Source organism: Garra rufa, chromosome 14 (genome assembly GCF_049309525.1).
Source record: "Garra rufa chromosome 14, GarRuf1.0, whole genome shotgun sequence".
Lineage (NCBI taxonomy): Eukaryota > Metazoa > Chordata > Actinopteri > Cypriniformes > Cyprinidae > Garra > Garra rufa.
In genome coordinates this window covers 17,150,230-17,177,266 of record NC_133374.1, presented here as the reverse complement: position 1 = coordinate 17,177,266, position 27,037 = coordinate 17,150,230, and the positions used below count along the sequence as shown (strand labels likewise).

General features: G+C 36.1%; 1 protein-coding gene across 2 annotated transcripts in view; it reads left to right on the top strand.

The window, feature by feature from the left end:
- The window catches only part of slc43a2a (solute carrier family 43 member 2a), a 37,989-nt gene that overhangs the window by 1,946 nt on the left and 9,006 nt on the right, over positions 1–27,037 (top strand). For both annotated transcript variants that reach the window (XM_073817754.1, XM_073817753.1), the window contains exons 2-8: positions 439–664; positions 6,157–6,385; positions 8,082–8,137; positions 8,228–8,304; positions 23,675–23,767; positions 23,844–23,977; positions 24,096–24,298. In XM_073817754.1, the coding sequence (XP_073673855.1) occupies positions 505–664; positions 6,157–6,385; positions 8,082–8,137; positions 8,228–8,304; positions 23,675–23,767; positions 23,844–23,977; positions 24,096–24,298 (952 nt within the window). In that variant the 5' untranslated portion in view covers positions 439–504. The remainder of the gene's footprint in view (positions 1–438; positions 665–6,156; positions 6,386–8,081; positions 8,138–8,227; positions 8,305–23,674; positions 23,768–23,843; positions 23,978–24,095; positions 24,299–27,037) is intronic.

Genomic DNA, 27,037 nt, shown 5'->3' with positions numbered 1-27,037 from the left:
AAATGATAGAAATTAATAATTTTATCAAGCAAAGGATGCTTTAAATTGATCAAAAAATGATAAAGACGTTTATAATGTTACAAAGATTTCTATTTCATATAAATGCTGTTCTTCTAAACTTTCTATTCATCAAAGAAACTTAAAAAATTCTACTCAGCTGTTTTCAACATAATAATGTTTTTTTGAGCGGCAAATCAGAAAACCACATCATATTCAAATAGAAAACACTTATTTTTAATAGTACAAATATTTCAAAATGTTAATGTTTTTGCTGTACTTTGGATTAAATAAATGCAAGCTTGGTGAGCAGAAGAGACTGATTTAAAAAACATAAAAAATCTTACTGTTCAAAAACTTTTGACTCATAGTGTACTTTAATATGTAAATGTGTTTTATAATATAAATATCTAATACCCAACTCTATTTTCACTTTCACAGGATTTCCCAAAGTTTAGGGGGTTCTCCTCTGTATTACCAGCACAGACTGTTTCATCTCCTTCAGTCATGGCTCCCTCACTGGCCACAGCCTTCTCCAGGCGATGGTGGATGGCGATTACCGCGGTGGTCGAGAATCTGTTGTTCTCTGCTGTCCTGCTCGGATGGGGTTCGCTGCTCATTATGCTAAAATCAGAGGGCTTTTACTCCTACCTCTGCAGAGAACCAGGTAAGGAGGGGGAGAAATGAGTGCATTCAGTGCAGGTTGTGAAACAGAAATTTACTGACACTCGTAAAGACATTAAATGCACTATAGATGCCAGATTGAATGCTGGAAATAATTAAATGCACATCAAAGAAAAATCACTCTTTCCTCACTCAGATCTGAGCAATAAATGTTTGGCTGCTCAACCCAAAACATCTTTGGGATGCAGTTAACTTAAACACTTTAACAAAGATGTTGATTTGCCCTATAAAACATATATTTCGCAACAGAGGTTTATAGATTTTATAATCACTTCACTGCGTGAGTGAAAAACAGAAATCCCTGCTGTCTGGCACCCATTACAAGGCCAACGGAGGAATCCGAACCTGAATATCAATCGATCGCTGAGAGTTAGTGCACCTTATTTGGAAGCCCTCTCGCTTTGTGTTGCCATTAGGAATTACAAACAGCGTCTACAAGATACTTTGGCATCAGAATGTTGGCAGAGGGGGTCAAGATAATTTGAGCTCCGTCACAGAGTTGATTTCACGGTAAACAGACTAGAAGACATCAGTCTGCTTAGCTTATACACTACCAGTCAAACGTTTTTGAACAGTAAGATTTTTAATGGAGAAGAATCTCTTCTGCTCACCAAGCCTGCATTTATTTGATCAAGAATACAGTAAAAGCAGTAATATTGTGAAATATTTTACTATTTAAATTAGCTGATTTCTATTTGAATATATTTTAAAATGTAATTTATTCCTGTGATTTCAAAGCTAAATTTTCAGCATCATTACTCGAGTCTTCAGTGTCGCATGATCCTTCAGAAATCATTCTAATATGCTGATTTGCTGTTCAAGAAACATTTTTTTATTATTATCAATATTTAAAACAGTTAAACAGAGTAAATTTTTTCAGGATTCTTCGATGAATAGAAAGATCCAAAGATCAGCGTTTATCTGAAATAAAAAGCTTTTGTAACATTATGCAATAAGCACTTTTTTTTTTTTTTTTTGGGAAAGAAATTAATACTTTTATTTAAAAAGGATGCTTTAAATTGATCAAAAGTGATGTTTATAATATTACAAAGATTTATATTTCAAATAAAGGCTGTTCTTCTGAACTTTCTATTCATCAAAGAAGCCTGAAATAAATTCTATATTCAAATAGAAGACAGTTATTTGAAATAGTACAAACATTTCAAAATTTTACTGTTTATGCTGGACTTTGGATCAAATAAATGCATGCTTGGTGAGAAAAACATAAAAAATCTTACTGTTCAAAAACTTTTGACTCGTAGTGTAGTGTGCAATACAGTAGAGAATCTTTCAAGTGCAGATGTATCTTCTTAAGGTCTTAATATAAAAGAAATAGTTGATCCAAACAATTAATCTTAAGAAAACTTCAGTGATATGTTAGACTAATTGGTTAGAGACGAGTATTTGTGTATCCTGAACACACATTACCAAACACACTCGATGATACATGAATTGAGGCTTTTCAGAATAGCTGAGAATCACTTAATAAACACCAACCGTCGCATAAACTTTGAATTATTCATATGTTGTTCTTTAAAAGCACAGGCTTTATTATAAATGTGCACTGATTTTTTTTTTTACTCAGTATTTTACCAGTGTAAATCATATAAACCTTCTTAAATCAAAATTTATTAAGATTTTAAAATTTAAGTTTATTTTTCTTATACCATTTGACAGATATTTTTGTCTTGTTTTAAGCATAAAGTCATATCATTTTATTTATTTGTATGCATTTATTAATTTTGTTAGAGAGAGAGAACAATATGTCATGTTGCTTCTCAAATAAATGTTTCTTAATTTATAAATCTTCAGATATTTGTACTGAAAAACAAGACAACAACACTGAGTACAAAAATAATTTTTGCTGCCTAATTAATTCAGATGATTGTAGACTCTTCCCGGGAAAAAGACTGTTCAGGTCCGCTTACACTTCTTGGCAATAACGTGTGTCTGGGTCACAACATGTCTGGTACATCTATGAAGAACAGTGTGTTCCTACTGATGTCCGAGATTAACTTGATTTATTATTACAACCTGTATTCGTGTAATTACATGTTATCATGTACTGATGCCCTTAAAATCATATTGCTCCATTGCTAGTTCATGTAAATGTCATTGTCCCAGAGCAAAATGGCTCAGAGGTAAGAAAAAACATGAAAGCCATGTGTGCCTATGTGCCAGAATTCAAATAACCTGCATTTAATGCCAAATAAATATATCCAACATATATATGTGAGGGGAAAAAGTGTGCAATGACGATTAAAAGCTCAACTATTAGATATCTGTTGACCTTCTGACTGTTCCTAATGCGTACCGTCATGTGGCTGCTGGAAGTTCAACATGGCTGCTAATGGTTTCACAATATCTGCTTGTTGACACCAGTTTGAAGTTTCTTTTGGAGCGTCACATCTTGTTCAAAGACTTCTTTATGTGCTGCTTTGATTGTGACTTTCGCAGGGAATGAGGTCAGGAGACTCAACCATGCTTCTCTGAACTGGCCCTGATTCATTTTTCCACTATGAAATCTGCCTCCTAAACGATTAAACACACCTCAGTTCTGAAGAAACAGCCGGGCCACTCTGATATCTTATGACCTATTAGCACATCGGCTAAAAGTAAACACCATTGCCGTGATCTAGAGGCCAGTCTGGCTGGCGTTCTTCACTTATCTGTGTTTGAGATTTCGTGGTTCACGCAGCGATGTGAAGTGTGAGGCTCAAATTCCAAACAAGAACATGGTTTTTCTCCTCCTCAGATCTCCTTGCTGTTTGCTAACATTGAATAGTAGCTTATTTTGGGCCATTTTAATACTTTTACTAATGGGATTGTGAGAGAGGACACGGATGTCAGTGCACATTGCTATCCTGTACATTCACACTTCCCTTTTCTTTTTCATTTCAAATGTTGTCAGCATCTAGTTCTAGATTCCAGACAGCAGGCCTCACGTGTCTGATGACACAAGGAAGTAAATGTGGCTTGAGCCTTTGCTCAGTGTAAATATGCGATTATCTTGCCATTTCCTCACCTACTTATTTTCCTTGGACTCAGCTTTCCACCACACGTTATCAGCTGATCGGTTCTCTTTAATCAGCAGGCGTGAGGAAACACTGACCAGGAAAATGCTTTTCTGGCTAAATGTTTTGGCCCGGCACATGAGTTTATGACGTGTTTTGGCTTCAGACTCGTGTTGAATTATCTTTCTGTTCTTCTCTCACTTCTCCATATCAAAGCAAATGGAAAATTAGGCCTGGCTGTCTCTGGTTTTTGCTGTCGCTGATTAGATCTAGTGGAACAATGGCTTCTGAAACATCTGAAATAGAGCTCCTCAATCGTTTGAACAGACCTAAAAGGTGAATTCAATAACATAACGTCAAGAACATCTGTGAGTCATATTTCACCCCAAAAGGAGAGGAAATATATTTTGCATAAAGGAAATGAAGCCTGTTTTAGGTATTTTTTTGACAAATTGTTATACAATTTTATATATATTTTATTTGATATTTTATTAATGAAAAAGAAAACACTACAGTTAAAAAGTTTGGAGTTGGTAAGTTTTATGTGATCAAAGTTATTTGATCAGTAATGTTGTGGAATATTATTACAATTTAAAAGAATTGTTTTCTATTGAAATATTTTTTTAAATGTAATTTATTCTTGAGATGGCAAAGCTGAAAAATAAATAAATTACATAAAATTGAATTACCAAAGCTTTAAAATGTAGCTTATTTCTGTAATGGTCAAGCTGGATTTCCTGAAATTACTTAAGAAATCACTCTAAAATACTGATTCGGTTATAAAAAAAACCAAACATAAATAAATAAATAAATTTGAATTACCAAAGCTGCATTTATATCATAAAAATGATTTGATCAATAATATTATGAAATATTATTACAATTAATTTCCAGAAATTACTTCAGAAATCACTCTAAAATGCTGATTTGGTTATTAAAAAACATAAATAAATAAATCCCAAAGCTGCATTTATGTCATCAAAATTATTTAATCAACAATGCTGTGAAATATTATTACAATTTATAATAATTGTTTTTTTTATTTTAATATATTTTAAAATGTAACTTTTTTCCTGTGATGGCAAAGCTGAATTTCCAAATCAATAATCATTCTAAATGCTGATTTGGTACTAAAAAAAATAAATTAAATTAAATAAAAATAAAAAGTTTATTTTTTTTTTTTTAGAATTCTTTGATGAATAAAAAGTAACAAAAATAGCATTGAAATATAATTCTTTTGTGATAATATAAATGTTTTTACTGTCACATTTGACTAATTTAATGTGCCCTTGCTAAATAAAAGCATCAAAAAATTGTATTTATGGTTTTGTGTGATTACATTATCGCATTCAAAAACATTGAATTGTCATTAAAAAAATGTAACAATCCAAAAAATCTTAACAGTCTTAAGATAGTCTTAATTTTTTTTATCCATTAAATTTGGAAAAATTTGAATTTCTTTTTTACCTTTTGAATTTGAGGTGAAATGTGTCTCAAATTTGTGAACTAAATATAGAACAAGTTTTTTTATTCAATAATTTCATGAAAACGACTAAAAACATATGCTATATTTTGTGTCAGTCTGCAACTGCTACTGTAACTGCAGCAGCTATTGAAACTGGTGTGTATTGACTTAAGGCAGTTCCTCCTTTATTACTTAGCAAAACATCTAAAGCTCAGCAGATGTGCAACCTCTAATAATAAATCAGTGAGCTTTAACCCATTTCTTCTCATCTTCTCACGCTCAGGTGATGTCCACCCCACAAACAGCTCACATGTTTGTTAACTGATTGTTAACGTTCGAAAAAAATAAATCCCTCACATAAAGACTCTCTGTCTCTTTCTTGCCCACCCTGTTACGTTCATGACAGCTTCCTCCATATGCTGCAAACAGCCCCATCCCCCAACTGTCTGCTTCAGAACAAGTTATTCCACAACATTTTCAAGGCTGTTTGCGTTTCAAAAGAGCACGTGGATAAACAGTTTTCTTGAATCTTCAAGAACTTGTTGCCCAGTCAATGCGTGATTATCCCCAGTCAAAACAGTCCAGGGTGAAAGAACAGGGTTAAATGTTAGTCAGCTGCTCATGCCTTAGCGGTTGTAGGACAGTGTTGGTTTTAAGAGCCTGAACTCCAATTGGGGTTCAAATATACCTTCATGCTATTTCTGCTCGTTGTTTACTGTGTATAACAGCTTGTTTATTTGACCCTTTGCCCAGCATCCTGGCTGCTTTGGGAGGGGGGCGCGACGGTGGCCGCTATATCTCACAAAGGCGTTTCCTGTTTTACTTCCCAGTGTCATAACTGGTTTCCTAGAAGTTTAGGTCACAATTAGTTCTACATGTGACTGCTGACTACTCTGCTGAAAAGCCTGGCATTCATTTCCACACTGGTTAGAGCCAGTTTGGTGGTTAGATTGCTCAGTTTGGGTTCATTCCGTCTTGCCTTCTTCAATTCTCCAGGTAACGGTACAGGACAGAACGTATCTGAGAATGAAAACGATACGACAGTAGTCCCAAGAGGCGAGGAGGAGGATAATCTTCAGATGAATGGCTGGCCCATCTGTAAAGAGCAAGATGAGATGCTGAACCTGGCCTTCACCATCGGCTCCTTCCTCCTCAGTGCCATCACACTGCCCCTCGGCATCATCATGGACAAATACGGCCCACGCAAATTAAGGCTCCTCGGCAGGTACAAGGAAAACTGGATTCTAAAAAAACGAAATAAAAGTCCACAACAATTATGTGGTGAAAAACATTATTCATTATTCATATACTTACTGAAATATGTAGTAGAAAACCCATCGTTTTATACATATTTTGAACTATGGGAGGCACCATTATTTTGATGACATGAAATAGTCGCACTCCGTGAGCTGCTGGCGCTACCTGTTGCTATTTTTATCACAACACAACTCTTAAAATAAAACACTGATATGACGCCACATTGTGCTGCTTTTGGTTGCCACTATTAGTTGAAGGTCTTCACTGCTTTTTCTAGCGATAAGAAGAGGAGAAAAGAATGGGAAGATGCCTGTGGACGGATAAAACTTTCTAAAGACCTGCGTCTTTGTTCTCTTCACTTTAGCCCTGATGCCTTTGAGACTTTTAGCAGATCACAGCTACTAAAAGAGCTTACAAATGGCAGAGACAAGAAATGCTAGATGCCATCCTGGTAGGATGAAAACAAGCTGATGCTTGTCATGACAGCGCAGCCACTGAAGGAGTTTTTCAGCGTGGATTTCATTTGTTTAGACTCCTTGTGAGGAAAAATCTATGGTACAGCATTTGGTTTAAGTTTATGCTTATATCTATAGCCACCTGTAAGCTCTATCAGTAGCTGTGGTCATTGTATTAGTATATTATTTTCTGAGTTGTGTTTTGCGGTAAAAATAGCAACAGGTAGTGCGAGTAGCTCACCGAGTGCAACCATTTGACATAATCGAAATTATGGCGCCCCCCAAAGTCCAAAATATGTATAAAACGATGTGGATTTTTTAAATAACGTAAATCTTTTATCAATTTTCTTCTACATATATCAGTAAGAGAAATAATTTGTTGTTATATTAAGTCATATAAGTCTTAAAAGAACAATTTCTTTCAATGACATTCGAATGATTAAAGATTAGACTTTACAGAAATTTTAATCTACAGATAACGCTAATACATACTAGTGTATTACACGTAGTCATGCAATGGTAATGTTGTTAACATTAACAATTTAAGAACAAAGTATAACAGTAATAATCGTTTAACGGTTTGACGTCATCTAAGTAAGTGCAATAAGTGCAATTACAGATTTCAAACAGAGATGGTGACAAAGAGGCAAAACTTAAAAGGGTCATCGGATACAAAACTAACTTTTCCATGTTGTTTGAACATTAACGTGTGTTGGCAGTTTGTGTACACAACCACCCTACAATGATAAAAATCCACCCAGTGGTATTTTTTTAATCTGTAAAAGTAATATCCCCTTTTTAAAATCAGGGTATTCTCAGATTCTTGACAGAGGCCCCTCCCACGATAGCTGAACTGCTAAATGCGGCTAAACACAGCTAAATGCTAAAGTAAACATCACGTCTCATCATTCCAGGCAGAGAGGGGCGGGGCGAGCAGAGCTCACTTGCATTTAAAGGACCATACAATAATATGGGTTGATGTTTTGCATGAGCTGATTTTGAAAAGGTAAAAGGGTGTTTTTTACACTACTATTAAGAATTTTTAACCAAAGTATATTATAGATTTTTCATTAAGACCCTAAAAAATCATATGAACTTGTGGAAAATGGGCATCCGATGACCCCTTTAAGGACTGTAGCTTTAATAATTATAATAAAGCATTGGATGTGGAGCACATTTATCTCATAACAATACCACGTCTTTTCCTAGTGCCTCATTTGCCCTCTCCTGCATCCTGATTGCATATGGCGCCAGTGACCCTAGAAGTATGTATGCAAATCCACTTGAGACCACTATTTTGTTAATACCTGTCTGTCCCTGCTTTCTTTGACCTTTTTTGTCTTTTTCTTTCACAGATCTTTCCATCCTGATCTTCTTCGCTCTGGCGCTGAATGGGTTTGGAGGAATGTGCATGACCTTCACCTCACTCACAGTAAGTGCTCATGTCATACTTGGTCTCCATGGGTGTCGTCTGCAGTCTATTGCAAAAAGGCCATGGTGCAATCTCCCAAACTGGCCATATGCCACTGTTTCCTGCTTGCAAAAATTGCTGTATCATCATTTATTCATCCACCCAAAGAGATACACTACCAGTCAAAAGTTTTTGAACAGTAAGATTTTTTTTTAAAGAAGTCTCAACTGCTCATCAAGCCTGCATTTATTTTATCCAAAGTACAGCAAAATACAATTTTGAAATATTTTTTACTATTCAAAATTTTGTTTTCTTTGTGAATATATTTATTCATTTTTAGCATCATTACTCCAGTCGCATCATTCTAATATTCTGATTTGCAGCTCAAAAAACATTTATTATTATTATGTTGAAAACAGCTGAGTAGAATTTTTTCAGGTTTCTATGATGAGCAGAAGATAATTCTTAAAAAAACAAAACAAATAAAACATGACTGGTAGTGTACTTTTCTTAGCTGGATTTCCAGCATTCTAGAAATAGCCTGATGTTGACATAGAACGTGATTTAATGTTGTTTTCGAGGAACACCCTCGAACCCTCCTAACAATTACATAACATCTATGTAGCATTAATCCACAACACCCTAGCTACCACCTGAAGCCCTTAGCCTTCTGAATGAATCAGTGTTTTTGAACAAATTAGTGGAGTGAAACATTCAATGACTCACTCTTAATGACAGTGGCTGAATTCAAAATAGCTGAGTATTCTATTTCTACCATAGAAAAATAGTAGGAGTGCTATGTAGTATGATACCTCGAATTCTGAAAGTCACTTTTTTGAATGATTCAAGGGATTCAGCTGGATTAATGATCTGATGACTCACTTATAAAGAAAGTCACTTGCAGTCAGCTGCTGATATAAACATGTAACCTCTAGAAAGAGTCACTGCATAGAACAGCCTGTCTGGAATGTGCAAACAGCGAAAAGTTGGTACTTATAGAGCATTTCAAATCAAATCAGTCAAAAGCATTGTTAGCTAACTATAGTTGCAAGTTGTACTAAACTCTATTGTTAATGACAAAACTTGCAACCATAGTTGCTTTTGGAAACGCACCCAAAGCTGTTTTGTCTCTAAAATTTATCTGGTGTAACATCTGCAGTGCATTGGGTTCAAATTGCGAAATATCGCCAGGAGATGTAAAGAGAGCAGACTGGGTTGAAGTAAACAGGAAGTTGTGCTTATGCACACTGAAGGGTGCTTGTCTCTTGTTTCGGCACGCTGCTCTGAGGTCATAGAAACCCTCGCTGGGGTCTCGTGAGTTCATAGCTAAAGGCGCAGCCGTTCCCGCAACCAGTTCTTCTGCTTGTGTTGTTGATGTTCTGTCCCGGGTCTTTTCTATACCTTTGCAGCATGCTTCAGCCTGTCCAGACAACCCTCCATCTGTTGCATACACACAGAGAAAAACACACACGCAGAGAGAGAGATAGAGAGAGTGCATAGCGGAACAGTACAGACTGTTATCTCAGCTGTTGTGTTCTTAAAACCTTTTCCCAGCTGTTCTGTATAACTGTGTGTTTTACACTGCTGTAGTTGAGGCGAGAGGTTAGAACCTGGTGTTCGCAGTGTAGTTCTGACTGTCTGACATCTGTTGTTTGGGTGGATCTCTTAATAGCTTCATTATTGTTACTATTTTTAGGTTTATTAAAGGGATAGTTCTCTTAAAAATGAAAATTCTGTCATTAATTACTCACCCTCATGTTGTTCCAAAACATCTTTAAAACACAAATTAAAATATTTTTTATTAACTCCGAGAGCTTTCTGACCTTGTATACAGCAACGCAACATGTTCAAGGCCCAGAAAGGTACTAAGGACATTGTTAAAATAGTCCATGTGACTACCTTGAACGTGTCGGTTGCGTTGCTGTCTATGCAGGGTTAGAAAACTCGGATTTCAAACATATCCTAATTTGTGTTCTGAAGATGAACGAAGGTCTTACAGGTTTGAAACGACATGAGGGTGAGTAATTAATGAAAGAATTTTCATTATTGGGTGAACTATCCCTTTAACAACCACCCAGAAAACCAAAAGAGAACTGCAGATAAGAAACTTTTCTGAAAGTTGTATTCTAACCCAGTCTCACATTCTGAAGACAAACCCTAGGAGGTTAGATGAAGCTGGCAGTTTCCCCCATCATCCTCTTTCTTTTCCTCACTTTTCTGTCTCTCTATCTGTCTCTCTGTGTTTGCTCGGTCAGCAGTTAATAACCCATCTGCAGTGGAGTGCAGGAGTGCTCATGTTTCCTCCCAGCACACCTCTGATGTTTTCCCAGTGCACTGACTCAGCTTTTTATTTAATGGCAGGACTGTCCCCAACCCCCTCCCAGCAGCAGCAGCAGCAGCAGCAGTGTCCCAGCCAACTGATTCACTGTCTGCCCTCAATCCTTCATCTGTCCATTCCTCCAGCTCTCTTTCTCTCCCGTTTTAGCTCTCTGTCTATCACTATCTGCCTTTCCACTGGCTCTATGACAAGCATTCATAGCAAATCTTATATTAGATGTTTGGTTGTTTTGCTCTTATAACCATGTTTACCAATGGATTAAAAGTAATGTAGAAATAGTATTTAAAACATCTTACTACCTTAAACAATTGAATATTTTTTTAGTCCTGGATTACGTAAACGGTATGAATTAAAAAAAACAAAACAGTTATTGTCATGTTTTGGGCTGTACTAATCGGTCACACCGGAAAAAAGCATTTGGAGTACTATAAAATGCCAAAAGTTACAACAGTTCAAGAAGAAGAGTGCAAAAAAATGTCTGAGGAACAAAAAGTGTTTGTGGTTGGCCAAACTGAACTAGGATTTCCAGGGCCAGAATCTTGACAACATTTATGTTTGTTCTTATCATTTCCGCAGGTAGGTTAAATATAAGGCTAATATCTTAATTAATACTGCTTGTACGTATCTTTACCACTTATTAACTTTAGTTTGTCAAAATATTGTGCCCTTTCCCGCTTAAATCCTTCTCTGTATGATTTAGCATCTTACAGACAGCATAAATTAGAACAATGCATTTAGTCGTACATTAACAGTGCAATTCATGCTGTTGTTTACATCCGAGTATTTCCAATATGGCCATGCATCTGGGTAACTGACCAAATTGTGACGTAAGTGCAAACCCTCTAAAGGAACAAAATCTTAAATACTGAACAGGGGTTGTATTTCTGAGGGGAACTGACTGTCTTCAGAAAAGCTTAGTTGGTATTTTCTTTTCATCTTACCTCCGTATAATGCATATTACTGTGGTATTTAAAAGCACTGGGCTGCTTTGTTTACACCAGTAACCAAGGGAACGCTGTATTGCAGCTGTTTCATAAGCGCCACCTGCTGTCAGAAAGTGAATTTGCATTCTCATTAAGCCCATCTGCTGTTTTTGTTTAGTTTAAATGTTTCATGCAGCATAATATCACAAAGCTAAAGTCAGACCATTCTGTTTTTGCTTTAAATTTTGAAAATCATACAATATAATTTACATTAAAAAATGCTCATGCTATATGTAGCTTGTTTCTTTGGATCGTGATTAAAAGTCAGGGAAAAACCAGGATAAACTATCAAACCACTAGAAAATTTCATTGGGGATATACTGTTCCTCTGTCTGATGCGCTAATGCTGTTTCCCTCCATTTTTGCCCTCAATCCATTTGTAACCCATTTCTTTAGGATGCTGAGCCATGTGAGGATGAGAATAGAAAATGGCTTATAATGGTGAAATAAGAGCATTTAGACTCCAGAAAACATTAGATTAAAAACCACTCATGCCATCGTTGTCAGAGGCACGCTCTTCATCGTTCACACTGATGTTTTGCGTCAGATTTCACATGTGTGAATGTGTTTTTTAATCTATAATTAGATACCTAAATGCACCAGGGCCAACCAATCAGCTAAATGTGGAACAAATAATATCAAATGCATATTAAGTACCACGAGTATCACTGACAGGCAGAATATCTGTGATTCTTTGGCAGTCACATTTAGTCTTTGCAATGTCAGGATCTGGCCAGCCTTTACTAGCTCTCACCGGCTTGCCTTCAAGAGGTTTTCTTTCAGTTCTCACCCTGTATTAATTTCCTCTCTCTCGTTGTCGTTCTCTCTTGGTAGCAAGTATGATTTAGCCACTTCACCCCCTCCCCCCAGTCCATTTACAATGACTCATCGTCCTTCCTCACACGCAGAGAGAGAGAGCTGGAAAAAGGATTTGACAGCTTTCTGTGGTCATATGTTGCACAAACGCGGATGAGTAGGCCAAATTCATAATGACGATGGGTGTGATTTCTCATTGATACATTCATTGATTTGTTTTTCCACAAATCCCCAACACATAAATCAGTTTTGTCAGGTGTTGTTTGGAGAGTGGTACACAATAACTCAACTTGGGCACTTCAGAATTTCCCTTGTATTTCAACAGATCAATCAAGGATTACACTCAGTGACTTCAGTACAAATAAATCCCAAGTTAAATCTACTTCTGGGAAGCTCAAGGCTAAAAATAGCCCTCAGTTTAAACTATTTATAATGCAAGTTCAGATAACCCTGTCCCTGTGCCTACAGTTGAAACACCCAGTGGTACAATTAACCAAACAGGGTCAGAAATGAACTTTTCCATTAAGAGGCAATATTTCCCCCTGGAATTGATTTTCAGTGGCATAATCACCTTCCTATGTTGTCTTTAATTTAAAATACTTAAATGTACCCAATTACTCTAATCAATATTTTAAACTGTTGTCAATACCATTACTGTTTAAAATCTAAATTATACATGTAAATAACAAGAGCTCACAGGGCTGCAGTATCATGACAAAAACATTGTTGCTCTTTATATTGTATATGTATTTATTTTGTATAGAATTGTTATTAATATCGATATAGAAAACAATATAACACGTTTTTGTTTCGTTCTGAGCACGCCACATTCTGGCTTCACAGACAAACATGTTGGTTAATGACGTTAGACTAGTCTAGCACAAGTTATGCAAAAACTTCTGTTATAATCACTGAAACTACGAAATTAATATTTTATTTACATCGTATCTGCACTATGTTGTTTATGATGAGGGAATTCGCGAGCGTGCGCACTCAACAGCTTCAGCGGTTTCATTGCTGACTAATCCGAGCGCCTCTGATGCCGACGCATTTCTAACTTTAACAGAAACACGTTTGATTGGTTATAAGGCTCAACGCTGCACAGAACGGATGCATTGTGAGAGAATGCAATTTCGCGAATTGACACCTTTCATTCATTTTCACATTTAATTTTAATCGCGACAGCCGTAATACATTGTTTAATTGCGCAGAAGCATTTTTTGCCCCATTTATGAGACATTTTAGTAAATTTTCGCTTTTGCCACAAGTTATTGCTGACCCTGTAACAAAATATCACTACTTTTCAAACAGTTAGGGTAAGATTTGTTTAATGTTTTTTGAAAGAAGTCTCTGACGTTTAGTAATGTTGTAAAATAATATTAGAGTTTAAAATAAATGTTTTCTATTCGAATATACAGTTTAAGTCAAAAGTTTACACACACCTTGCAGAATCTGCAAAATGTTGATTATTTTACCAAAATAAGAGGGATTATGTAAAATGCATGTTATTTTTTCTACATATATAAATTCTAATCTAAAAATGTTTAAACATTTAAGTAACTTCTGAAGCATTTGAAGGGCAGTGCTAAATGAAAAAACTATGATATTTAGGCAAAATAAGAAAAATGTACACATCCTCATTCTGTTCAAAAGTTTTCACCCTCCCGGTCTTAATGCAGTGTATTTCCTTCTAAGCGTTTGAACTTTCTAATAGTTGCATATAAGTCCCTCAGTTGTCCTCAGTGTGAAAATATGGATCTCAAAATTATACAGTCAGTTTTGGAAAGATTTCAAATACACAAAATTGTTGAAAAACTAAAACTAAAATTGTGGGAACTGTTGAATTTTACTGATTAGTTTAACTGGACAAACAAGGGACAAAACAATCACAAAAAGCCCACAGCTGTGGATCATTCAGGTAACAAAACAGTATTACGAATTAAGTTTATCCAAACGTTTGAACATGGTCATTTCTCTAAATTAAGCTATTTTCTCTTATTTACTATATGTAAAAGTCTTTAATATGAAATATCTTATTCAGGTCAGTACTAAATAAATAAAAAATAGCATGCATTTTGTATGATCCCTCTTATTTTGGTAAAATAATTAACATTTTGCAGATTCTGCCAGGTGTGTGTAAACTTTTGACTTCAACTGTACAGTATTTCAAAATGTAAATATACACCACTTTACTTTGAGACTGCCAGTGTTTGTCAACAACTTTTAACATTTTGTTTCCATTCAAAGTCGATTTCACTGCAGAAAGCAAGTCAAAACAGAGCGACGCTAGCGTTATAATACAAGATAAGTGTAGTGTCAGTAAAAGAGCCTTTGTTTTGGGGACTCTTTGTGTCTAACATCACGTGACTGTCTGTGGCTGTCTGTGAAAGCAGAAGAGCATAGTGTTTTTGAAACAGTCTCTTGGTACTTCACATGTTACACAACTCCAAGAAACAGCCATTACTCTGCGTCAGACAGGCCCATCATGTGGAGCTCTGTTCGTTGTTGGCTCTGTTCCACAGTCCATTAGCCGAAGCCGTTCATACACAGCCTCTCCAGCCACAGGCACAATGCTGCCTAGGGCCGCTGGGTGTATGAGAGTTATTGTGAGTGTCATCTGGGATGTTTTGGCTCTGAGATGACCTTTACTCCAATTAGAGGCAGTGAATGACATCTGGGTTAGGTTCCAGCAGAAAGCTTTCGTTCATTCTTGTCACTAACAGGCTTTTTGGAAGGCGAAGTAAGCGGGAAGTGGAAGACGTCCAGAGAGTTCTTAGAAAAACTGTGTAGATGTTGTACTCTGTGTTGTGGAGGAAATGCCATGTAAGACGCTGACAGCTGTTGACGGGTGGGACATAGATGGAGGATTTGGATATGGGGAAAATGGAAAATACTTAGAAAATAAGAAACATGTACTAGAACAATCTGACACCCTGCAACTCTAGTAAAAAAATAATGCAATAAAATAAAAATAACGGTGGGACATACTATCCGCCTGACTTTTCTAGCTTCCTGTTTCATTTGCGTCCAGCTATTTTTAGCTGTATAAACAGCTTGTTTTGCTGCTTTATTTTGCAAAAACATACTATATTATTTTAATGTATTATCTTAATTATGAGCACACTGGTTTGTAGTGCAAACTGTTTTACTGTTTACTACACATTGGATGGATACTCCATCAGAATTTAGCTAATTATTTAAAAAAAAATGTATAGGCCTATATTTAGGTTGACCACACTAAAAGACTACATGGAACATTTGTACTTGTAAAAATCTTTTTTACAATATGAAACAGGTAATGACAAAATGGTTATTACAATGTAAAAACTTATAACAAAGCAAAAAAAAAAAAAATTTAAAAATTGAAAGAATAAAATTAAATAAATAAAAATTAAATAAATAAAATTATACAATTAAAATAAAAAAGTGAATAAAATCCTAAAAAACACATATAAAAATTTATATGTATTAATTATATTAATTTATTTATTCAATTATATTAATTATTAATTGTGTACTTTTTTATTCACTCCTATATTTTATTCTGTCTTGTTTTTTTTTCTGTGTTTATTTCTTTATTTTAGTGTGTGAACTAGAAGCTTCTGTTTATATGTACATTTTAAATAAAACAATTCAAATAAATAATAATAAAATAATTTAAATAGTAAATTGATTGAATAATAATTAAATGAATAATAAATAAATTAAAAAACTTAGGACAAAAAGAAAAAGATAATTAATTAAAAATAAAATAAGTAAATACAATTATACTTAAAATTTTAAATGTCACATATAAAATTATATTTATTCATTACATTAATTAATGTATTAAATTATATAAATTATTAATTGTATATTGTATCTTTTTTATTCACTCCTATTTTATATTTATTGTCTGTCTCTTGGTTTGCTTGTGTATTTATTTATTTATTTATTTTGTGTGTGTGAACTGGAAGCTTCTGTCACCAAGATAAATTTGAATTTGAACAAGTTAAATATAAAAAATAATAATTATTAAATAAATGTATAGGTACATTTTAAATAAATAAATAGTAATAATAAAATAATTGAAATGAAAAGTAATATATTATTTAATAATAATTACATTTATAACAAATAAATGTAAAAACTTACAACAAAGCAACAAACAAAATATTAAAATTAAATAAAAATAAAAAAAATGAAATAAAATTATGTTTAAAAAATCATAAAATGTCATGTATCTAAAATTATATTTCATTTATTAAATTATATTTATTATTAATTGTATACTTTTTCATTCACTTTTATTTGATTTTTATTGTCTGTGTCTTGGTTTGTTTGTGTATTATTTATTTATTTATTTATTTATTTCAGTGTGTAAACTGGAAGCTTCTGTCACCAAGATAAATTTAAATAAGTGAAAAATACATAAAAAATAAATAATAATCAATACATTTATATGGACATTTTAAATAAAGCAATTTAAATAAATAATAATAAAAATATATAATAATGGGGGACTTCCGGTGGCGCGTAAGTGAGAATGGCAGCATAAAATTTAGCTCTGACATCGGCCAAATACAATCCCCGGAATTCAAGTGCGTTAGTTCTTTATTGCAGAAGTTAAATTGAAGGGAAAAGAACGGGGATCAACATTTAAAATGAGGTCAAGTTCAAGAGGCACTAGAGAGAAAGAAGTTGAGAAGGGGCAGAGGGAGCTCGCCAACAAAGTCGGTCTAAGGAAAGATGGCGACATTGAAGAAGACGATGGCTCGGCGGCCGCGCTTAGCTCTATACGCAAAGCAGTGAGCGAAGCCATGACTAAAGGTATGATCGACTGGAAGTCGGAAATGAAAAAAGAACTTTCTGATTTCCGAGTGACCCTTCGGCAGGACTTAAAAGAACAGTTGGATGAGATGACGACCGAAATAAACCAAAAATTTCAAGACGTTAGTGTCCAAATGGAGGAAACTGCTCGTCGCGTGGACGATCTGGAGCGAAGCACGGCGGAGTCGGAAAGGTGGGACATTGGCGTTAAAGACACCCTATTACAACTTCTCCGTAACCAAAGAACACTTCAGTCAAAGCTGTCGGATTTGGAAGGCCGTTCGCGCCGTAATAATATTCGAATATACGGGGTGTCTGAGAATGCAGAGGGCTCATCTATGTCCTGCTTCATTGAGAACTTAATTAAAACAGAACTGGGGGATCTGTTGGAGTTGAATCAGGGGGATGACCTCGGTATCGAAAGGGCCCATAGAGCACTGATCCCTAAGCCCCCCGCGGGGATGCCTCCGCGTTCAATCGTTGTCCGGTTCCTACAATTTACAATGAAAGAAAAAATCCTGCACACAGCATGGAAGAAGAAAATCTTGATGGAGGGAAAAAGGGTGTACTTTGATCATGACTACGCCGAAGAGGTGCAACAAAAGAGAAAGGAATATGCCCCAATCAAAAGAGCGCTCCGGGATAAAAAAATCCGTTTTCAAACACCACTGTCTAAGATGCGTGTGCACTTGGATTCAGGTATCGTCACCTACAACAACGCTTTCGAAGCAGCGGAGGATCTGACCAAAAGAGGTATCGCGATAGGTCCAATTCAGCCGAGTAAGACGATAGGAGTCACGGAGGAGGACATCACGGGACTTCTCCCGTGGAGTGTATCTCGTAAGCGCCGAGGGGGGAGATCGCCTGAGTTTCGGGAATGTATCCGAGAGAAACTCAGAGGTTTCGAGAGGAAGCATAATGAGAACCTGACTGAAGAGAACTGATTGGTGTTTAACATCTCAGGCCAGACAGAATAAGTCAAGACGATGGGAATTTAAATAGTATCACCCTCTTTCAATATAGGTAACGTTACTCACACGAACTGGACAGAATGTTATTATGTTACTTTTGATAATTTGACCTCTTCAATACGATTGGCTAGTAAGAAGGGCTGATGCAAGCAATGCAGTTTGTGCCACAACTAATTTTTCTAGGTACTCACTAATACATTTCCTTTTCTTTTTTTGTTCGCGAATGAGGGGCCCCACCTAGTGGCCACTCCCCCTCATTGTCGCTAGAGGAGAAAATGTATCCTCTTGTTTGGAAGTTCAGTTTTGAAATTTACTTAGAAGTGTATGAAAGTTATGTGTGTTCATTTGTTCCTATTTACATATATTATTACTTGTGGTCTGGTTTTAAGGATGGGTTGGGTGCAGGTTTTTCTTTAAACAGAGAAAAATGTTTTTTCAGTTTTATAATATTTTATCCCTAAATGTAAATGGGCTAAACAATCCCATAAAAAGGAGTAAACTTATCTCAAAATTAAAGAAAGAGAAAATTAATATGGCATTCTGGCAAGAGACCCATTTATCTACCGATGAGCATGAAAAACTTAAGAACCGGGGTTTTCGTAATACTTTCTACTCTTCATGCAAAGATGGTAAGAAAAGGGGAGTCGCAATCTTAATACCGAACTCAGTTTGTTTTGAACTAGTCTCAGAAATAAAGGACAAAGCTGGCAGATATATTCTAGTTAAAGGTAAACTTGAACATAAGGATGTTACATTATTAAATGTGTATGCCCCGCCTGGGAGCAATACAGCTTTTTTCAGGAAGATTTTTGATTTAATAGTAAATGAAACAAGTGGTACTCTCATATGTGCAGGAGATCTAAATATATTACTAAATCCTAGGCTGGATGCAAGCAGTGGAGGAAGGAAAAGGTCTCCCTCTGAGATTATGGTGGGAAATATGATGCGTGACTTGGGTTTAATAGATATTTGGCGAGATGTCAATGGTACAGATCAGGATTTTACTTTTTACTCGGCCCGTCATAACACCTTTTCTAGAATAGATTATTTTCTCATGTTTGGCAAAGATCGGCATAGGATTAAGGAATGTAGAATAGGCCAGAGGGATCTTTCTGATCATTCTGGATTATATTTAAAGTTACATCTCGATCACGCCCCTAAAAAAACTGTATGGAGGCTAAATACTAGTCTGTTAAACAGTGATATATTTAAAACCAAAATGAAAGAAGAATTGAAGATATTTCTGGAACTCAATGATAATGGAGAAGTAAATCCAGTTATATTGTGGGACACAGCAAAAGCTTTTATTAGGGGGAAAATCATAGTTTACACATCTTTACAAAAAAAGTTAAAAGCTAAAAAGTTGTCTGATCTAGAAACAAAACTTAGAGAGTTAGAGCTGTTTCACAGCTCCACAAAAGATCCCTCTGTCCTTTTACAAATGAGACCTATAAAACAGGAAATTGACAAAATACACAGTGAGGAAGTTGAAAAAAAAATACGTTTTATGAAGCAGCGGTTCTATGAAGCAGGTCCAAAAGCAACTAAAGTGTTAGCCTGGAGGCTACGTAGGCAGCAGGCAGAAAGGGCAATATATAAAATTAGAGACCCTACGTCAAACATAGTTACCACAAATTTGGAGGGAATTCAAAAATCATTTGAAACATACTATAGATTACTATACACCCAACCTGAGAGTGCAAATAGGCAAGAAATTGAACAGTTCTTAAATTCGTTAAATCTTCCCACCCTAGGAAAAGTGCATAATGAAGAACTCACTTCAGAGATCTCAATGGAGGAAATAGATAAGACAATTACCTCTCTTAAATCTGGTAAATCGCCAGGTACGGATGGATTCCCACCGGAATGGTATAAGTCATTGAGGGAGCCACTACTTCCTCTGCTTGTATCTTGTTTTAACCATATTATGGTAGGAGGGTCTCTCCCCCCATCATGGGGGGAAGCCTATATCTCTGTAATTCTAAAGGAGGGTAAGGACAAGCTTGACTGCAAATCATATAGGCCAATAAGTGTATTGAATTCGGACTATAAACTGTTTACATCAATTTTGTCAAAGAGGATGGAAAAGATAATGCCATCCCTGATAGATTCAGACCAAACTGGGTTTGTCAGGGAGAGGCAAACCCATGACAATATTCGCAGATCCCTGCATATTATTGACTGTATTAATAAAAGGAAAAATAATGCAATCCTTCTCAGCCTAGATGCTGAGAAGGCTTTTGATTCCGTTGGCTGGGAATTTCTTTATCAAGTAATGGATAGATTCGGCTTTAGTAAAAAATTTATACAATGTATAAAGACAATATACTCAACACCAACAGCCATGATAAAGATAAATGGAAGCCTGTCTAATTCAATAGTGTTAAAACGAGGATGTAGACAGGGCTGCCCCATCAGTCCTTCCCTTTTTAATCTCTTTATAGAACCGTTGGCTCAAATGATAAGACAGGATGATGGGTTAGAGGGAATTGTTATAGGAGGAGTAGAATATAAAATCTGTTTGTATGCAGACGATGTACTGGTGACATTACAAAACCCAAGCTTAGGAGTGCCTTTGTTGATGGACACCCTAAAGTTATATGGGAGTTATTCAGGATATACACTCAATGTTCATAAAACTCAGGCTTTGACACTAAATTTTGTACCCACACAAGAATTAATAAATAAGTATAATTTTAATTGGAATTTACCACATATTCAGTATCTGGGCATATATTTACCAAAGGACTTATCCACTTTGTATACTCTAAATTATACCATATTAAACCAGAAAATGTACAGAGATTTGGACAGATGGACCTTGCTCCCCCTAGATATGGGTAGCAGGATAAGAGCTATCAAGATGAACATATTACCCAAATTATTGTACCTATTTACTGCGCTGCCAGTTGGGATCCCTCGTAAACAATTTAGAGAGTGGGACAAAAAAATATCTAGATTTATATGGAATAATGGGAGACCCAGAGTAAGATACACAGCTCTGCAATTACCAAGGGAAGTGGGTGGTATGGCACTACCGTGCCTGAGGGACTACCAGCTGGCGGCACAGTTGAGACCATTGGTTCTGTGGTGTTGTCCTAACTATACAGCAAAATGGAAGGATATAGAATTGTCTTTGATGGACACCCCTATACAATCAGTTCTAGGATGTTTAGAGCAGGTAAATGATATATTTCATGTAAGGAATCAGTGTGTGAGCCACTCAGTCAGAATGTGGAAGGAGGTGGTTAAACGTTTTAAGCTTCAAACGGAGGTTAAAGTATTGGGCTGGCCGGCCTATGATCCACACTTTACTCCAGCTCTGATTGACCATAGATATAAGATTTGGATCTCCCATGGTATAACTGCCCTTTGCAAAATTATATCAAACAGGGACCTGGATAGTTTTCAGAATCTATGTCAGAACTTTGCTCTAAATAGGCAAGACTTTTATCGGTACCTACAGGTACGGCATTTTTTTTGGACAGAGATCAGAAGCTCTAATGAGGGTGATTTTTCTAAATTAATCCAGATATTTATAGGTGCATATAAGGGTGAAAATATCAAAGGGGTTGTAGGCAAATTGTATGGTGCCATCTCTTCAATGAATAAAAACTCAACAGATTATGTTAGACAGAGATGGGAGAAAGACATGGGAATGGAAATACCAGAGGACATTTGGCTTCATGCATGGAAAACTCAGTGTTCCAGTACTCACTCATTGAACTGGAGAGATTTTGGTTGGAAATGTCTGATTAGATTTTTTATAACCCCCATGCAAAAATGTAAGTTCTCTGGGAGACAGTATCCTTGCTGGAGGGAGTGTGGTTCTGTACAAGCTGATGCAGCCCACATTTTTTGGTTATGTCCGCATATTCAGTGTTTTTGGGGCAGGGCGGGACAATTAATGTCTGAGATTATAGGTTTTAACATAGACGTGTCATTTCCCATTATGTTTTTAGGGGTTACTCCTGAGGGTTTGAATAAGAGTGACGTTTATCTCCTGAAGATTTTTTTAGTTGCTTGCAAAAAAGCAGTTACTAAATGTTGGCTAAAGAGAACCCCCCCCACTATGGACCTTCTTTTAAGTATTGTCAGTCAAATATGTTTCATGGAAAAAATGACCTTCTCTCTCCGATTACAGAAAGGTAAAGGGGAAAATTATTGGAGAAAATGGGATTGTTATTTACTTCAAACAAGCAATGGCTACTCCCACATTGCAACTTAATCCCAACCTGAAACAAATGTTTTCTGTTTTTCTTGTAAGACCACAGGTGATTGTTGTTGTTAATTGTTATCCTTTTTTTTTTTGTTGTGATTGTGACTTTCTTAATATATATTCCTGTTTACGCAAAATGTACATGAAAACTGAAAATTTGTCAAAAAAATAAAGTAAAAAAAAAAAAAAAAAAAATATATAATAATAAAAATAATCAAATAATTAATTAATACATTAATTTAATATTAATTAAATTAATAACAAATAAATGTAAAAACTTACAACAACGCAAAAAAGATTACAATTAAATAAAATAAAAAATAAGTTAATAAAATTAAATTTAAAAATCATAAAAATGTCACATATATAACTTATTCATTAAATTATATTATTTATTAATTGTATACTTTTTATTCACTTCTATTTTTTATGTCTGTCTCTTGGTTTGTGTGTATATAGTTATTTATCTATTTATATTCGTGTTTAAACTCAGCGTTTCTGTCACCAAGATAAATTTAAATTTGAATTAATTAAAAATAATAATGAATAGATAAATTGTAAAATGTACATTTTCAATAAAACAATTGAAATAAATAATAATAATAAATATTTAAATATTTAAATAATTATTTAATTATTTAATCAAATAATACAAATTACTGTACAATACAGTACTCTACACCTAACCTAAAAAAAAAAACTATTGAACATTGAAAAATACCCTGTTGCTCTCTCTGCCCCATTTCATTCTCACATTCCCTGTCGTTCTCTATCTTGGGCGTTCAGGCTCTCTTCCTTCCTCTGTGTTTTCTCGGTGGCGTCTGACAGTTGTTTACCCTGACAGTGCAGTTTGGAACAGCCAGTGCCGTACTCCTCCGCCCAGCTCAAAGGCAGCAGCAGCAGCAGCAGCATTATGCAAGCTTCTCCAGTGTCCCTCACACTTTCTCTCGCTGCTAAAAATATTCCCGGCATGCAGTTGCCTTTCAAACCATGTCCCCCCACCCACGTTCTGCTCCCACCAGAGTATATCACTGTTACCGTGATGTAATGTTTACCTTCATACCTTCTGCTAGAACTGACATGTTTTGTCATTTACAGCGGATCCTGTTACAAGTTATTTGTGTTTGTTTTGCTCATGGCTCATATAATGTTCACAATATGCAGATAAACATATTTGCTTTTCATACTCATGATGGGTGCTAAGCCCAAGTAAGCACATTTTTTTAATGATATGCCCTGTTTGTGTCTTCCGTAGCTTCCCAACATGTTTGGTGATCTCCGTTCAACTTTCATTGCATTCATGATTGGCTCATATGCCTCATCCGCTGTCACCTTCCCAGGGATAAAGGTAAATCTGGATTCCAGATTAGATTTATTTAATAAGCTTAAATCAGTTATAATAATGATGATTGTTGCTCTGTCAGGTGATCTACGACATTGGTGTTGCCTTCATCACCATTCTTCTGGTGTGGGCTGGCTGTGCCGGTCTGGTCTTCATCAACTGTTTCTTCAACTGGCCACTCGAGCCCTTCCCAGGACCCGAGGACATGGATTACACGTATGTAGTTCAGTGTGTTTGTACCGTGATTTTGTTTGCTGTGTCCATTAAATGAAGGTTTCGATGGAACGTAATTGACATATTGTCTATCTCATGCTCAAACTTGTCTCTTTGACAGTGTGAAGATCAAGTTCAGCTGGCTGGGCTTTGACCATAAGATCACAGGGAAACAGTTTTACAGGCAGGTGACCACCGTTGGTCGGAGGTTGAGTGTTGGCAACTCAATGAAGAACAATCCACAACAGCTGGCCGCAAAAGAGGGCAATAAACTCTGCTTGTCAACCCTCGATCTGGAGGTCCAGTGCAAGTCTGAGGAGGAATGTGAGTATTGTTCTTACTGACATATTTTGTATTTACCGGAGTTAATTCTGATGATCTAAACAATCAGAAACCGCATTTAAAATCTAGTTTTTTTTTAAAAACTAGAACCTTGAAACCTAGGTTTTAAGAAATTTAACACAAAGAAAAGTTAAGAGACCTTCGTTCATCTTTGATACACAAATTGAGATATTTTTGATGAAATCCAAGAGATTTCTGATCCTGCATAGACAGCAATGCAACTGACATATTTTATGGCCCAGAAATACTTTTTAAAAATAATGACTTTATTCAACAATTTTGTCAGAACGCTGACTGGCGTCGTGGTACTACCATAAATGCATGTGGACGACTGATACGGAAGAGAAGAAATTATTGAATCAATTTGTTATTTTTGTTTTCTTTGTGCACAAAAAGTATTCTCGTAGCTTCATAAAATTAAGGTCGAACCACTAGCTGCGTTTCCATTACCCTTCAAACTGCGAATTGAAAATACACCTAATGAAAACACGTCAATTTCACAAAAACTCCCATATAACGCAAAAAAGTTTTTGTGCTCACATGAGGTGGTTTTTCAGGCAGTTCGAAAAAGGAATATTTCGCAAAACAATTGAAACAGCTTTTTCGCATTTACAGGTCACCTTGCGTACAGAAAAGTTGCATGATCATTCTTTAATGTTGCCTTTTATAGGCTAACCTCAAAAAAACAACTCATATTTGGCCACTACACAATGCTTGAATAATGGGCTTTCTTTTTTCACTGCACAAGTCTGCGGAGCTGATCGCGGCCACTCTAGGCAATGCTTGTGTTTATACCAGTTTTAGAAGCGGCTCTCCGTGCTGCTTCTGCAAAGATAGACGGCTACGTTTTCTACAATTGCCTGGCTTCGACCTCATCGCAAAAGGAAAAAAATTACGTTTCAGTCGCATAACACCGTCATTTCGCAACAGTTTTTTATCGACATTTATAAAACATTTGTAATGGAAACATACCTACTGATGTCACATGGACTAATTTATTGATGTCCTTACTACCTTTCTGGGTCTTGAACATGTCAGTTGTGTTGCTGTTTATGCAGGGTCAAAAGGCTCTTGGATTTTATCAAAAATATCTTAATTTGTTTTCTGAAGATGAACGGTCTTACAGGTTTGGAACGACATGAGGGTGAGTTATTAATGACAACATTTTCCTTTTTGGGTGATCTATCCCCTTAATCATGAAGGCAGAATAGTGGTAATTGGATTAGCAGATCTCATTTATTTCCATTGTTTTAAGTCCTGTTCATCAAATTGAAGTGACTTATGTAATCCCAAATTCATGCATATTTCAGAAAGAACTGGACAGAACACAGAGAGACTTGGCTCTCGCCATTGTACAGCATCTTCCCCCCCATTGCGCGCCCCTTGCTGTCCAGACATGCAGGGAATATTCGAGCAGACAGGGGGCGGTGTTAATGAACGGTCCTCTTTATTGAGCATAGGGATTCCTTCATTAGCCATACGCCCGGTTTCTGACATCTAGAGGTTGCCAAACCACTTGAGGCTGCAGACAACACGCTGTGTTTGCACTTTGCTTCTACTAACCCAAATCTGTGCCGTGCAATTATTCCAAATTCACCTCAAACTTGTCAGAATACTGCAAAAGTGCACTCACTCCCCACCGGCGTTCTGCAGCCCTCGACAGGGGTTCCCGGTTGGGCTCTTTTGTAGTAAACGGAGCGTGCAATCGTTTCAGACCGCGTTCCCTGAGGACCCATGGCATTGGCGTACGTCTGGGGCTAAAATTGGCAGGGGTGAAAAAGGTGGCGAGGGAGAGGGTAGATAGCACCGTAGAGCTGTTTTAGAGACTCAGCTGGAGTTTGAGAAGGAGAGAGACTGATGCTGATCCCGTCTAACTGTCATCCATAGAGCGCTAATGCCTTCACCACCCTGTGTTTCCATTACCGCAGTCAATTACTGTCTGATTCATTGCCCACGGCTGGAAAAGTGTGTGAATGTTTGTGTACTAAGACAAATAATGAGGTAGTTTGTTTGTGCGCACATGTGTTCCAGAGCATATCAGGTGCATTAACATCAGATTCCAAATGTACCAGGAAACGGGGACTGTAAAGGTCTCTCTAGTGCTGGTCGTTGCATTTATGGCACTCGAATTAGGGGATTATTAACATAGCCAGACCCCCCTGGCCTCTGTGTTACTGTGCCAGGCATTGAAGAGTTGCCTGGCTGTCCAAACACCTGCAGAATTATTTTCCATGTAAACAGAACCCTGTCGACCCTACATTGCCATTTTAAAAGCACTGAAGCATTCTGCTTAAATTGAGATGACCAAGTTCACAGTGGTTTTCCATGGAAAGATGCTTTTGGAAATGGCATGGCAGTAAGAATTGATGCATATTTGAAGGCACTAGGCATCCAACAACAGTGTACAAGGGGTATGATATGAGTAATTTTATTTCACGGTAACAGTATATATCAAAATACAGTTATTTTTGCTATAAATAAGGTCTTTATGATATCGAAATGTTTAATACTATAGCAATTTCATAATTACTGTCACCAGTGTTACAATCACACATAACTAATACTATAACACATAACTAAAAAAAAATAAAAACAAACAATATACTGTTACACGTGTGTTATCTTTCTAAGCTGTTTAAATTACTGACTTAAATTAATTGCTGACTTAAATTACTGTGTTTACAAGGATTCTTTAACAGATGGGCATTTAACCGTTGAAGG